At 43.3% G+C, this 15,962-nt stretch overlaps 1 protein-coding gene across 3 annotated transcripts in view; it reads right to left on the reverse strand.

The window, feature by feature from the left end:
- Positions 1-15,962, reverse strand: part of epc1a (enhancer of polycomb homolog 1 (Drosophila) a) — a 35,308-nt gene that overhangs the window by 10,635 nt on the left and 8,711 nt on the right. For all 3 annotated transcript variants that reach the window (XM_042066960.1, XM_042066959.1, XM_042066958.1), the window contains one exon: positions 463-622. In XM_042066960.1, coding sequence (XP_041922894.1) covers positions 463-562 — 100 coding nt within the window. In that variant the 5' untranslated portion in view covers positions 563-622. The remainder of the gene's footprint in view (positions 1-462; positions 623-15,962) is intronic.

Here is a 15,962-nt window from a genome sequence, read left to right on the forward strand (position 1 = left end):
AGTCTCTAGGAGCTCAAACTCCAGGGGCACCCAAGCGCGCACACACACACACACGCACACACACACGCACGCACACACACACACACACACACACACACGCGCACACACACCGCACACACACACCGCACACACACACCGCACACACGCACACACACCGCACACACGCACACACACGCGCACACACACGCGCACACACACGCGCACACACACGCGCACACACACCGCACACACACCGCACACACACCGCACACACACCGCACACACACCGCACACACACCGCACACACACCGCACACACACCGCACACACACCGCACACACGCACACACACACACGCACGCACGCACACACACACACACGCACGCACACACACACCGCACACACGCACACACACCGCACACACGCACACACACCGCACACACGCACACACACCGCACACACGCACACACACAGGCAGTACTCACGCTGGATGTGGATGAGCTGCTTTGGCATCTTGAAGTCCCCAGGGTAGAGCGACTCGTAGTAGGGGATGTTGCTCTCCGCCTCGGGCACGGGGATCACCATGCTGTCCCTCTTCTCCCCATACACCTGCTGAGCCGAGATAGCCCGCTGGAGATGGTGTTCCTATGGCAACCAAACACACACACACACACACACATTAGACAAGGTGCATACATACACGTAAGCACAGACACAGATAGACAAGTAGATATGTATGCAGCAAACACTAAAACACAATTACAATCTAAAGACTTGACCTAGATGAAAAATAGGGACTCATACAGTCATAACAGAGTGCAAAAGTACAGGAGACGCTTTGCGATCGTAATGTGATCAGATCAAGTCAGACTAGATTCTGAAGCTACAATATGATTGGCAGGGTTTCCCGCAGCACTTTGCAGTCAAGGCGGCCGCCTTAGCAAAACCAGCCTGCCGCCTTAACTACGTCGTCAAAAAAAAACCCTGTGACCAACGCCAATCTCCCTTCTCCGCAGAACGCATTAAAAAATAAGAAACGTGTCATGAATCGAAAAATAATCAGATTTTATAATCTTTACATATGTGATATGCCTCCGAATCAGAGCTAGTGAGCGGAGCTGAGCGGTGCAAATATCTCACTCCTTGTTCTCAAGAATCAGTCAAATCGCGAACAGCCACAGCTCCGTTTAATTGTCAGGTGTGATGAAATGCGTTCATATTCCACTTTTTATGTCATAAACGCTGCAGGCCTATGGAAAGGTTTAGTGGTAGGGCTGTCAAGTTGTTGCTTCAATTTGTGTTTTAATTTATGCAACGCACCGATGCTGGGTTCATCCGTTTGGCGCAAGTTTAAAATATTTAGCCAACTGTGTTCTTTTGGCAATTAATCCCGACTGATCCCTTTATTTAACGTTGCCAAGCTTGTTTGTTGTTGCACTATCAGTGTTGCAGTCTTTTAAAATAAATGTTCTGAGTGAAATATATTGCCGTTGCTTAGTTCTTTGGGACGCTAAATTGACCTGACGCGAATTTGACCGGATAAGCGGCCGAGTACACAGCCACCGGCTCTCAGCACAGTGTCGACTTGCGCGTCTAATCGGACGCGCAAAACTGACAATAGACGGGCCTAGGCCCGTCCAGGCCCATCCGTGCCTACGCGTATGCTTTCTAAATTATTTAGCTAACTCCATCCCTATCAACAAACTTAGGCTATATGGCCAATATCTTTGAAATGTAACGGTCTTGGTTTTATTAGTGGGCCTCAGACTCGTGGTGTGAGCGGTATGGGAGCGGAACAGAGCGGCCACTCCGGCCTCTAAATTAAAAAGCGTTCCGCGCTCAAATTCCATCCATATTACACAAAACTATAAAATGATCTAAACTTCATTCACTCTCGGTGTATAGATCAGGACAGACTTGCGGAACAGGCTGCAGGTCAACAGTCTGACAGCCTGCATGAAGATGAGCATTAATGGTTCAATATTAAAACAGAGCAATTACCAAAGGGCCCTTGAAATGATCTTTTTAAAGCCAAGGAGGATGGCTTGTAACAATGCTAGTTGTCAGCTCTGCCATAAGTAGTGACTGATCACATTTGCACATTTTGCACTTGTTCTATAGTTTGTAATAGTCTTTGTTAAAATTGCACAAATTACACAAATATTTTGAAATATTTGTATACTGTTGTATAGTTTGTTTGGTGTTGCTGGTTATTTATTTAAAATTGTAGTGTTTAATAAATAATTGTTAAATATACAGAGTCTGTAGCGTATTGCACAAACAAGACGCCAACACCCACACCCCCCCCCCACCAACGGCAACCAATACAAGAACACCGCCCACCCCCCCGCTCAGATGGCAACCGATACCAGACAACCCCCCCCCCCCCCACCCCCGAGACCTACGACCTACCACCTTGACCAACACATTTCCTGCGGGAAACCCTGATTGGATCTACAGCAGATGTATGCAAGGAGCTCAAATTAGAGAATCTTGCGTGACGCACAAAATCTGAACACATGGACATCGAATACGCATCAATACAGCATGAACGAAAGCAGATGGGATCGTTTCTACACCAGACACTGACTAATTTCGCACAAAGAGTGAATGGAAACGAACATTCACGTCATCATAAGTTTCAGTATAGATTGCGTGACTGAATCAGACAGCCTGCCATCATCAGCAAGAGAGCCCATTGCTAGAATTCAGATGAAATTCACAATACTGCACAGTTTCAATTTCACATTAACGTGGGTTGACAAACCTCACTAGGTTTCATATGGTTGGCACTCAAAAACCACACAGTCTTTACCGAAATAACAGACCACAGACTTGCTTTATCGCAGTATGCCACAGGCATAGGCTCACCAAACTAGAATCCACGTATATCACTAGTCTAGTTCCGGGGCTACGTCAGATTTGTTACCACTGGAAGCAATCGCTCACACAGCCAACAGAGCGGTTGAGAACAGTTTCACCATCATTTTACTACAGCACTTTCCCCCTGTCGTCAGTTTTAGTAGTTCCAGTGTCTTTACAGTGGGGTAATTCAGGTTGGCATCCGGATGCAAGGTGGCCATGTACCCTGTGGGGAAAGCACCCTTCAGTGGAGCATAACCTACTGTGGATGAGTTAAAGGGAGGCACCACCACCACCATCACCGGTTATAGGGGCTGTAACTGACTATTCAGTCAACCATTTTCTCAATTAATCCGTATAGTTGTTTAACTGACAATGTCAGTAAATGCTGAAAAGCATTGAACGGTGTTCCCCAAAGGCCAAGATTTTCTCCATCATTGAAGAGAAAATATCGAAGCTAAAGAAGCTGTAATCCGTCAGGCCTTTTTCTTAATAATTAATTCATTTAATAGACAACTAGGCTATTCGATAAATCGATTGGAGCCATATCAATGATGCACTCCTTCCTGCAGACGGAATGGGAGGCATAGAAATGGTGACCAACTTAAAAAAGTTTCACTTCTGTGTGCTAGGCCCCCCCGACCTGCATGGGAAAACGCACGTCACACGCCGAAAGGGGACAACAGGCGTAGGTCAGAGATTAACAGACATAGGCCAACCCATTTCTTATGTGCTGTAACGATAAAATAAACAAGTTACACAATATGACTGGCTTGAGCAAAACCTTGGAGGGTTGAACCTGCTATCCGGTCCAAGAGAAGCACACAAGAGAGAAACTGAGCCCGATTTTATTTAATGGGAGTGTGTATGGAATCAATGTGAGATTAGCTCTGTGTGTGTGTGTGTGTTTTCAGTTTCATAACTCTGAAGGTTGCATCAGATCATTTTGTGTCAATCGCCTAGTTAAACCATGAGCATGATCACTAACAATGCAAACAGATGTGGCGCCAGTAGATGGCCCTGTAGGCTACAACACATTCAGTTCTGCCGCGCCCAAACAATGAATGCTGCTTTCCAGTAGTCTTGTAAATCATCGTACACTCACCAGTACAACATGTACCAATGAGTGGCTTTAGGAACTTTCTCTCGAGCCACGAGGGGCATTAGCAGGAGGCTAGTCATTGTAATTGTTTTGTGCTACATGTAGCCTCTAGCTAAACGGCTGGAAAACAAATTGCTACATTGTATTGCAGGCACAGCAAGACAGTGCAATGCATGATATTGGTGAATGGATTGAAGCAGCAATGTAATCTAGTGTGTAAGAGCATTACATCAACTTTAACATGACCAACACAGTACATATGCAAAAAAAAAAAAAACGTCATCTCATTTCAACTATGGGCGCAGCCATGTTTGTTGTAAGGTCGTACGTCCACCTCGGGGTACCCTCAAGTACTCCGAGGTAAAGTGGGCGTGCCTGCCCAAAATGCCGCAAGAAAGCTGGGTAATTTACACTTTCCAACTCGGGAGGCGGATTTACGAGACATCTCGAAAGCAGCGCAAGAACCGTAATTATCTTGAATTTCCTTATAATCTAGTAATGACGTGTTAGCGAGCTTGTGTAACAACAAATAAGAGACCAGAAACCGCCAAGTGCCAATGGTGTGTACGTGTGTTGATGGGAGAGCTCGGTGCCACTCAGGCATGTTAAGGGAAGTCACTATACATCTGGGGGGGGGGGGGGGGGGGGAGATTACTCCAGCTATCTTCCTGTGCATGACAACATGAACATGATGCAAAAAAAAAAAAATCAGCTTGATGCATAATCAACGTGACGGGTAGAGGGCCATGGACGACACAAAGAATAGCATAGCCACAAGTCAAGTCACGTTTATTTTTTATAAGTATATTTTTTGGCCTTTTTATGCCTTCAATGACAGGACAGTGGGGAATGACAGGAAGCGAGTGGGAGAGAGAGTCGGGGTGGGATCGCCACGGCCGGGGCAAAGTCACGTTTATTTATATAGCACACTTAAACGCAATACAATTGACCCCAAGGTGCCCAGTTAGGCTACTAAACACACAAGTTCTTGCAGATTGCATAATGTGGAGATTGCAGGAGAGGTGGAGCAGTGGTGGTGATTATTTCTGAACCTGCTGTTGCAAGTCTGTGTCGCTTTGGATAAGAGTCTGCTAAATACCCATCTTTACCTCACATATTCCTTCTAGCCTACCTATTAAAGGTGTAGGTTTTTGAACATTCAAGTTCCGCAACAATTGAAGGTTCTAAAATTCTATGTTGAATTCAATAAACCCAGATATTCTTTAGAACGTTCATTTCCCAACATTCCCGTCACACCGGTGTGACGGTACTCCTTTAAGGGTTAACATGTATTCCAGTGCTTCTGCAACTGCCACCGCTGTCAGTGACCCTGAAGCAAACAGCATTACCTCAGCTGAGGACCTCCCCAACATACTGATACTGGTGAGCTGCAGGAATGGTTTAGGTATTCTAATGACAATGCCCTGTAATGTTTGTAGAGAAGTCGTTAGTGACACAAGGCGGCCATTTTTTGCAATCAACTGGTTTGTAATGAAAGTTGAGGCTATCAAGGACCACACAAGCTCACACTACCACAGTGGATGTTCTTGTACCACAAACTGTGCGATAAGATAACTAGCCCATTCATACCCATACTGAAAGTAAAACTTAGTCTGGCTTTCACCAGACCAAGCTCAATCTTTTGAGATTGAACATTGGTCTGGGGAGTCCGCTATGTATTTTCTACTGCAGAAGAGGCGTGATCAACTGGCCTAGTTCAAATAACTACGCAATTGGATAGTCAGTCATTTACCAATCTGATCAACGAACCGGGTGACGTTTGCAGAGCGACGCAAAAACTCCAGGCTCTCCCGCTATAGTCATCGTTTTAAACCTGCCCATAGTGCGCCAGGTGGATAAGCCAGCTTGTGATGGGTCCCGGCAAAAATGTTACGGAAGCAGCAGAAAAAGATGCACCAGCCTGAGTTGCAAGGCGAAAAAGAAATGGCCGGCAGATCAGGCTGGGTTCACCCAACCTAAATAAAACTATACAGGAGCACACTGAAACTGAGCTTGAAAAGTACACACAACGGTAATACATTACTGATGCATGACCTACAACTTATTAAATGAAAATCATTGTTGAATTTTAAGTTAATTTTGCTCTCTGTAAGGAACAATTGCCCCCACTCAGTCGATTTTAAATTCAGCTGTCAGTAGCACTAGTTGAAGCCTGGAAATATTGTAAGCAATGCAGACCTAGCCTAATTGGCTATTATCATAGTCTACTGGTTGGACTGTTCAGTTTCCCCAGGTGTGTTTAACTTTCAAAGTCATAGGCCTACTTTTATTCCTTGGGACAGGCCCTTTTCAGTCTGGGAATAAGATAAAAAATTTAGTAGTCAACTTGAATGCAATAGTTTTGAACGAGCATGCACATAAATAAATGTGCATGCTGAGGAGGGGTATGTCCGTTGAGTCAGAGACAGGGGCAAGTAAAGGAGAGGCTGTGTAAGGTAGCCTACTCTTATCGTTGGAAAAGTTGCACATAGCTCTAAATATTTATTTATGCACAACGTAGTTGCATCGTGATTCATTTTCTTCTCCACAGGTTTTTAGCCGATTCACGGTGCATTGTTACATCCCTAGTCAATACAAAGAGAGTGAAATTCCCACAACTACACACACACACAGACGGAGCTGAAGCAGCTCCCTGATGCGCGGTTAGGAGAGAGTGCGTGTGCCAGCTAAGTTGTGACCTTCTCTAGAATATCTTCTGGCAGTGTGCCAGCATTCTGTGTGTGTGTTTGTGCATGTCTTGTTTCTGTGGAAAAGGCGCTTAGTCTGTGAATGAGGTAATCTTAATCTTAGGGCAAAACTCTTGGAGTTTTGAGCGCAATCAGCCCCCTTGAAAACACACTCACAAATCACCCAGCTGAAAAGTTGAAATGTGTGTTTTTGCTTAGGCTAGACTGCATCTGTGTCAACATGTCTATCCCTGCCTGCAGTACATGTTTCCCATGCCAAGGGGAGGTCAAAGCCAACCCCAATACTATGAATGATTTAACAGGCATAAACCGTCTGTTAAAGAGAATCTGTAGTAGATTGTCATTAACGCAGGGCAATATGAACCAACAATGATCTAGGTGCTGGAAGAAAACTGCATCAATGATATATTGCCATTGCACACCGCTTTCTCATAAACTGCCCGTGCACACACACACACCATATCTCAACATCATAATCCCAACAATACACAAAGAATACAGACCATAGTTTGTTGCAAAAACATATAGCCTACCCTATTCTGGCAGTCAGACAGACAGACAGACATTCTAGTGCTGCATTCAGCAATTGTACTGTTAGATTAATCTTTCATTAGTGCAGTGGCTTCATTCATATCAAATATTAACCAGCTGCCTTTACTACACCACATCAACCCCGACTAAACGTCTACATAACGGCTCCCACACACAGCTGCGTGCATCGCGTTGCTGGAAACGCATCCCATTCACTTTACATGAGCTCACGTGATCCGTTGCCGAACTGAATTGTGGGTCCGTTGCGTCGCGTTTCTCCCGTCGCCTCGCGTTGAGAAGCTCAGCTGTTGCTGCACCGACAGACGGCACCGGCCAATCAAGCCAATCTACGGACGGCACCAACCAATCACATTACGGTTTTACTTCAAGTCATTTGCATGGCTACCGTCGGGAAAACCCACTGGCATGCGTTGACCGAACGCAGCTGTGTGTGGGAGCCGTAAGTGTATTTCTGCACTGCTGCTGCACTGCCTACTCAGGCCAGTGTGTGTTGGGATGGGCAACGTTGACTTAAAACTAAATCACGATTCATCAAATGTTATGTCATGATATAAAGGACAGCGTGAAAAATAGTACAATTCACCATCTTCACATCATCTTACAGTGGGATGAAACGATGAATCACAAGTCATGATATAAACGACATGTGTGAAGACTGAAGGATGAAATTAAATGGTTAAGATGAAAAAAGACTCACAATGCTCTTTTTAAACAACGAAGGGCGTAATCTACTTTTGATTTCCCTTGTTCAACATTCAGTTATCAGTTCAGACTAAACAAGAGGCATTGTAGGCGATTTTGAAATTGAGGATGCTCCGATCAGATCTAAGTTTAAGTAAGTGGTGTGGCAGCATTTTGGCTTTCCTGTAATGACATGAAAACCTTGAGATAACGACAGACAAGACAAAAACAAAATATTGTGCAAATAGTGCAAGAGGCTGATGACCTACAAAAATACCACAAGCAACATTTTTCAGACTGTCTAACAGCTCAATTTACAATGCTGCACTGCCCGAGTGACAATTGTAAGAGGACAATCCACGCTGACAAATGGGTCTGCAACTCCGCTCACCCCAACACAGCTTAAGGGCCATTGTGGTCATGATGCGGATATATGGCCAATTTCAGTGGTTGCAAATGAAGGCTTTGGGCTGCTGGTCCACACACTGGATCAACACACTGGACCACTGTTCTCAGATGCCTTCTGCTAACTGCACGAAGTTACAAATTCTGAATCAGTCTTTTAATTGCGCTACCTTGTGTCTCGTGTTGTCTTTTTCATTTTTCTTTAGTTTTAAATGATTTTACCTTGTGTTTTATACACATCCGTCCCAACAGAAAGCTGGATCTCCACGGCGACCAAAAGTTACCATCACAACTCATGTGATGGCCCCAAACACTATTGAAAAAGTAAAGCAACTCTTCTTCTTCAGTGGTTAAACTCTGCAGTCAGCCGTACTTTTTCACGTTCTGCATGCGAACGGCCCTGTGCTCACGTTGCAACACATACACACATGCCATCAGCTAGGCCCATCAGGAACATGTCTGTGCCTTAAGTTAGACATTTTAGGGGATGTCAATACTGTAGTCTAATTGTCTTTTTTCCAAATCGTAAAACGTTAAGTGTTAGCTCGCACATGAACTCGGGTACAGTGCCTGAACACTCAACCCTGTAGTATGGTGGGATGGCAAAATCAAATCATGGTGAGAAATTCCACCCGTACGCCTAGATCATGGACGATACGATATGGCAGATCCCTAGCCAGGAGACCAGAACAGGAGACATCGGGGAGAGCATCACCAACACCACCCCTCCCTTCTTCCACCCTCACGGATACAGGTTCCATAGGCCCGTATGGACACCGGTACTCCACGCTGGTACATTTTGTTCAACTCAACCTACTTTACTCAACACCAAATCGGTCCCTTCTAAATTAGAATCTTCATTCAGGACTGATACACAAACCACAAATAACCTAGTAAGTCCCCAGATACTTTTTAAAGTCCCCCCACAGATTCTATGAAATGTTTTTTGTGCCAAAATTAAATAAATGAAATATGAAATCAATAAATAAAATAAATAAAAGATTAAACAAATAGTTAAATAAATAAAACAAATGTTAAATACATAAATAAATAAAAGATTAAATGTAAAAACCATATATACATTGACATTTACATTCCATATGCACAGTCTTGCAATGTGCCATGAAATAAATAAATACGTCAGTCACCCATCAAGGCGGTGATTTGTTGCTGCCTGGGGAAAAATAAAATAAAATAAATAAATAAATAAATAAAAAAAAAAAAAAAAAAAAAACTTTGTGAGCATGACTGGCTGATCAGAATAAAGTCATTCATAGTGCTACTGCTAACAGCCATAACATAGGCATTTTCATTCAGAAAGATTGTGTGTTCTATGTTGCTAACTCTTGGCTGTAAGTTATCAGGACGTAAAAGCATAGCATCTAGTGCTGTCAAAAATCCTTGTCAGCTGCTGAGTTATACCCTCATATTGAGAACTAAAAAGTCTCTGGAAAGCTGTGGACACTGCTAGGGCAATGTAGCAAGCTGGCACTGACACTCACATAATAAGAGTTCACGGCATGGGCATCTCAAGCTTTATTGTTTATGCATCATATAACAAATGAGGTGAATTCAGCTCAAGTGAAGTTAACTGGGACGTCTGGGCACCCTACTATAAATAGAAGCAATAGCAAAGTCGTTTGCCATAGATAGAAGTTCGCTTTCTGTAGATGTCGATAACTAGCTAACGCTTGTGCTAACTGTTAGCGCTAGCTCTAGATGTGCACATAGCATGTATATCAACCCTCAGACACAGCAAACAGACCCATCAAATGACAGAACGCTTTCACGCCTGATATCTTCCCAAAAGTATGAATTTAGAATGAAATCCTTGTTGTTGTATGTTTCCTGAGTTATGATACAAGTCTGAGCTGTGTCCTTAGTCCAGTGTGGTTCACAGGTAGCAAGCCAGTACAGTCTGACTCTCGATCACTTCGTGTTATTTCAGGCAGCAATCAGTGGTTAGGTCCCGCCTTGATGGGTGACTGACGTATTTATTTATTTCATGGCACATTGCATGACCGTGCATATGGAATGTAAATGTAAATGTCAATGTATATATGGTTTTTACATTTAATCTTTTATTTATTTAACATTTATTTATTTATTTAATCTTTTATTTATTTATTTCAACTTTTAACTATTTATTTCATTTATTTATTTATTTAATTTTGCCACAAAAAAACATTCCATTACTACAATTATTAATTAATACACTACTGCACGAACAACAGAAAAGCAAAACCAACTCACTAGTAGGTAACCATGCTAGTGTGTTAAAACAGCAGTCAGACCTAAATGAAAATGGGAGATTAACAAACTGAAGCAAAAAAGCAAGTCAATTAGGTACTTCAGTTATTTAGGCCTAGAACATTCACACAGTAGCCTTACATTAAAGCAAGCCAATGCTGTTGCAGCTCTTCAGCTCTACAGCAGGGGTTCTCAACGCTTTTGGTTCTAAGGACCCCTTTTGGGGGAGTAGATTTTCCAAGGACCCCCTCATAACCGTAACAATTAAGCATGCCATTCTCTGAAGTTGTTGCCAGGTCCACTATCCCATGTTTTTTGGCAGATGTGCAACTTCGTCTTTTGTCAGTTTTGGATTTTGCATCACTTGACAACATGGACTAACTCAAACATTTCTACACATTCATCAGCTAGCTGGCTAACAAATAAGCCAAGCTAAGCAGTAGTAGGAATGGTTCTTCATGACCCAAGTGAAGTTAAATGTGGGTAAATGGACACAATTTGCTTGTTTTGTGGGTGAAAAGGGGCATCATCTGTAGATATTAATTTTTAAAATGATAAAACTCAACTTTATAATTTCAAGCAAATTATTTTGCGGACCCCCTGGCTATGGGTCACGGACCCCACTTTGAGAACCACTGCTCTACAGGATTCAAAAATGTTTCAGCTTGCTCGGAGCAAAGCATTCCACTGTATGTCCTCTGTCTGACACAGAGTACTAGTGGATAGGCTCAACCTTCAGACACGAGCCATCTGAAAACAGACGGCACAAGGCGAAACTAGTTCACAGTTCATTTAGCGTATTCGCATTAGCACAAACGTGCTGAGTCAGTCTTCTGAGACCACATGAGATGTCCAAATGGATCAAAAGGGGAAAACACCCTTCTGCAACAGCTGCTTGAAACTTCACGGTGCAACAACAACGTCATAAACAGCACTGCCTTTTAAACAAACAAACAAACTATTTAGCCTACTCTGTCCAGATAAAAACTAGCATTGGCACATTATTAGGTCAATATAGATCATTAGTCTGGTGACCGGGGGGCATTGTGTGCTTGTAACGCAAACCCCTTCAGACTGATCAAGGACGTCACCATAATAAATGCCATCAGCCGATGAAGTTTTGAGCCAGGTCAGAAGAACTCCGTGATCTATACCAAGGCTGATGACCTGATAAGACTAATCTTTCCACATTCTAGCAGAGGGGAATAAACTGCCTCATCCTCCTCCTTATTCCTAAATAAACAAATGTAAGGATTAATGAATCTACACACGATCACAGATAACGAACATCACACTCTGGACTACACGATTGCGGTCACTTACTCACTTAAAAATCAGACAGACAGACAGACAGACAGACATCAAAGCAAAACCGTTTTCCTCTGAATTGGGCAGTTTGTGTACAGTATTAAGGTAAGGGCACACAAAGAAGTCGTTACAAACCCACAGGCAAACTGGGAAAATGTTGACATGACACTAAGCTGCACACTGGCAACAAACCCAGTTGCAATGGCACCTCTAATTCTCAGTACAAGCTTGTCTACATGATAAACACTGCTCAACAGACACCCAGAATTGCTTGCACTCAAACAAACACACACATTCATCACACACACACACAAACCATTACTGTCAAATTAAACACACAAATGACATGAATTATTAGTGAATATTTTTCTGAGCTTCCAAAAACAGGGAGGTGAATTTATTTATTGTCAGTCAATATATTTCAGTACAATACCAACTAGCTTGGCAAGAATCAGACTTGTGCATTCATGAAATAAGTCACTTGTCAACCATACCATTCACAGACTGAAGGTCTCTGGTTGAATGTAGCCTTGAGAGAGTTGTGAAGCAGTTTATGGAATTGAAGAATTTAAATGGAAACTTGGCAGGATTTCCCCCTCTGCTGGAGAAATTGCACATTATGCTATTTCAAACTGTGTGAAAAGGTAATGATAAAGCACATGGATTTGTTTACAAGCTAGCGAACTGTTAGCATAAGTTTGGCAGAACTATGTGGATGTTACAAGGTAAGAAACACGATTTAAAACGAGTTTCTTGTTTCTCACTTCTCTTTCCGGGGAAAGTCACCATTTTCACCGGAACAGGTCATTTAACCATCCAAATGATTTCTAAACGGGTTTATTAAGTTGAAATAGTTGCCAAGTTCTCCTTTAACAAAATATAGGTTAGGTTTTCATACATATATTGAAGTGTACTTTTTTGTAATTAGGATGAAGTGCTTTGTAGTGTCTGAATGTGCAGAAATTCAAAAGTGAACATCCATTGAACATTTAGTTTAGCTGTACCCTGGAGTTCTCGTGAGGGCTAAATTTTAATTTACTCAGCGAGTGACTCTGGCGACGAGTAATGATGCTCATAACCCCATTAAACCGATCTGCACCAATCACATCAATGTATCTGATATAGGCGGGCCAGAGGCAAGCTAAACAGATGACGACAGCGCTGTTACGTCGATGTCCGGAAACGTTAATCTTTCGGATTGGGTCAACTGGTCAACTAGCTGGTTTGCTTAATTTGTTGACTACCAAGTTCAACAAAGTACATTGTTTCCCTTTACACAAAAGTATGTGCACTTCAAACAAGCAGCTTCTCAACGCATCCATTACATAGCCTACACAGAACTGAACTGCAACAAAAAAATCTGTGTAATTGATTGACATGTCACACTGTACAGCGTGGTGTGTAATCGATTGACATGTCACACTGTACAGCCTGGTGAGTTCAGATGGACTCAGGAGACCGCCGACATACTAAATTCAACAAGCTACAGACTAAACTAAAAAGCAGGTGCTTTACATAGCGAGTACTATTCCACTGACACAACTTGCTTTCATACAGAATACATACAGACTGAACACCACACACACACACACACACACAGGTCAGTGGGTCAGGAGTCAATTATCACATACAGCCTATTTACACAAATCTCTTGGGAGCATTACATCACACACACACACGGAGGAAGGAGACAAGGCCTCTCTGGGTCCTCTGAGCATCTGTTCTGTTCTAAAAACACACACAACAGCCAGAGAAACAAACCGTAAGCACCAAAATCCTCCCTCCAACACCACTGCAGCTTTTGACCCATCAAAACACCATATCTCCATCATCCAAAGTACCGCTTCATTGCTCTACCGAAAACATCCATAATCACTCCATCATCTTCAGTCCTGTACTGCGGACTCTCCTCAATCACCTGTCCTCCGCATCATCGTCTCCTCCTCCATCATAAATCCACATCTGGCACCTCAGCAGTACTTCAACTACAGCCTGAGCTGAGTGTCTCCATAGCGATGGCATTCCCATCCATCCTCTAGTTAGTGACAGCAGTGTTCCGAGTGGCCTCATGAATACTCCTCACAGCAGCAGCCCCACTCACGTGACGTAGTGCCTGGTGTGTGTGTGTGTGTGTAAAAAAGGTTCACACCGGGCCATCTCTCTCTGTGCATCGAGGGCAGGAGAACAATATGAAGGACGAGTGGGGTACAACATGGCCCCGCATGCGGAGACGGCTCTTAGAATCTTGCAGTTTTAAAATTTGTGTAAATGTGCAAGGGAAATAAACAGAAAGAAAACAGAAAAATCATGCAACTATACTGGCAGCAATAGCTCAGTCAAGATTCGTTCTAAATCACAACCTGGTTTGTGTGTAGCATCTCTATGGTACAGCACCTTGTAGGATTTGGACCCAAGTAGAGCAATTATACACCAAATCATAGCTCTAAGGCTATACGGTATACCACACACACGTAAACACAAACTACATCAAGTGTGGCTACTTTCACACATACATTACACAGACAGAAACTGACAAGCTGACTCACTAACTGATTCACAGAAGAGCCTACATAACCACAGTCACACTGCTGCTGTGGAAGAACAACGTAATCAGACACCCACTCAACAAACTACCGTGCAGACAGATAAATCAAGAGTGGCCACCAGAAGACATCCAACATGTAATCAAGGCTCCATCACAATATAGGACCTTCAGCATATACCAGCCCTGTGTGTGCGCGCGTGTGTCCTCTTGGGATAGGGAATCACAGCCTGCATGTGGGGTAATTAAACCATCATTATAAGCCTCATAATTAACACACTGGCTTCACGTCAGACGGGACACTTAACGAGCTCATTAATATTCCTCCTCTATGCAAATGAGGACTGAGCTCCTCCATGAACGAGGCGATTCAAAGTGAAGAAACTTCACCGCAGTCACCTAGACCTACTAACACGCAAACACACTAACATGCGCACACCCACCCACACACACAGAACTGTACAAACTTCAGATCGGAAATGGAGGCAACGATTGCTTTAATTGTTAAGTCCCAGAGCTGATTGCCTTGCTAAGTCACACCCGTGGAGCCAATTACTAACACATGGCTCTCGCTCACACACACACACTCACACACACCAAACCCAGCTCAAATATATTTTCTCCATCTCACAGATGAACACAGCCCTCATGGGAAACATGCCATTCAGGTTTGGTTGAGACACAGCCTCAAACCTGTTTTACAGGCAGTGTACTCAGACTACAGTAAACAACAAAGTACAGCCAACCCCACACAGAAACAAGGAAGTCCATTAACTTCTAGGTTTGAAATGGGAGCACTGCTCAAACAATGCCTTGGCAAATGATTCATCCAAGATAATGAATACTGGAAGAGACATGCAGATAGGCTAGTTAATGTGAGACTGCTCCAATTACACAGGAGCTCAATCTTCCTCCTTCCTTAATGCAAGCACCGCACACACACACACACACACACACACACACACTACACAATCCTGCAGCCCATCTGAAAAGTTCCAGTACACTCCAGTAAAGACCAAACCACCCCTTCAACATAATACAAATACAGTGTATCCATACAGCAACAGAAGATAACAAAAACTTGTGTCTGCCAAGGCTTCTTCTTGACAGCCTAGTGCAACAATCTAGTTCTGCAAACTCTATGCACAAACCCTCAACCTCCTGTTGCAACAGCACACATTAGGTGCTGAATGATGTACATGCACTACCTGAGGTTGACACCTGGACACACACACACACACACATCAGCGTCTGAAAGCAGACATTCTTCCAGTCCCAGGCATGTCTCTACCAGAAGTGCCTCGCGGGCAGTCGGGCTACTAGGGCTAAACAAGTAAACAAGGTCTAAGCAGAGTAGCCTGTGTTTACCGTGCTATTTAGTTTAGATGAGCATTCATATCAGCATTTTTAAAGCTGGGCACACAGTTTAGAAGAACTGACGTTACCGGTTAAGTACCGGCAAAGTGCAGTCCGCAGGAAAAGTGTGGATCCCTAACATAAACTGACATTTTTGTTTCTAATATTTACAACTAATAGCACGATACATATAAAGACTGTAATAACATTGCTTGCGGC

This window comes from Alosa sapidissima, chromosome 17 (genome assembly GCF_018492685.1).
Source record: "Alosa sapidissima isolate fAloSap1 chromosome 17, fAloSap1.pri, whole genome shotgun sequence".
Classification (NCBI taxonomy): Eukaryota; Metazoa; Chordata; class Actinopteri; order Clupeiformes; family Clupeidae; genus Alosa; species Alosa sapidissima.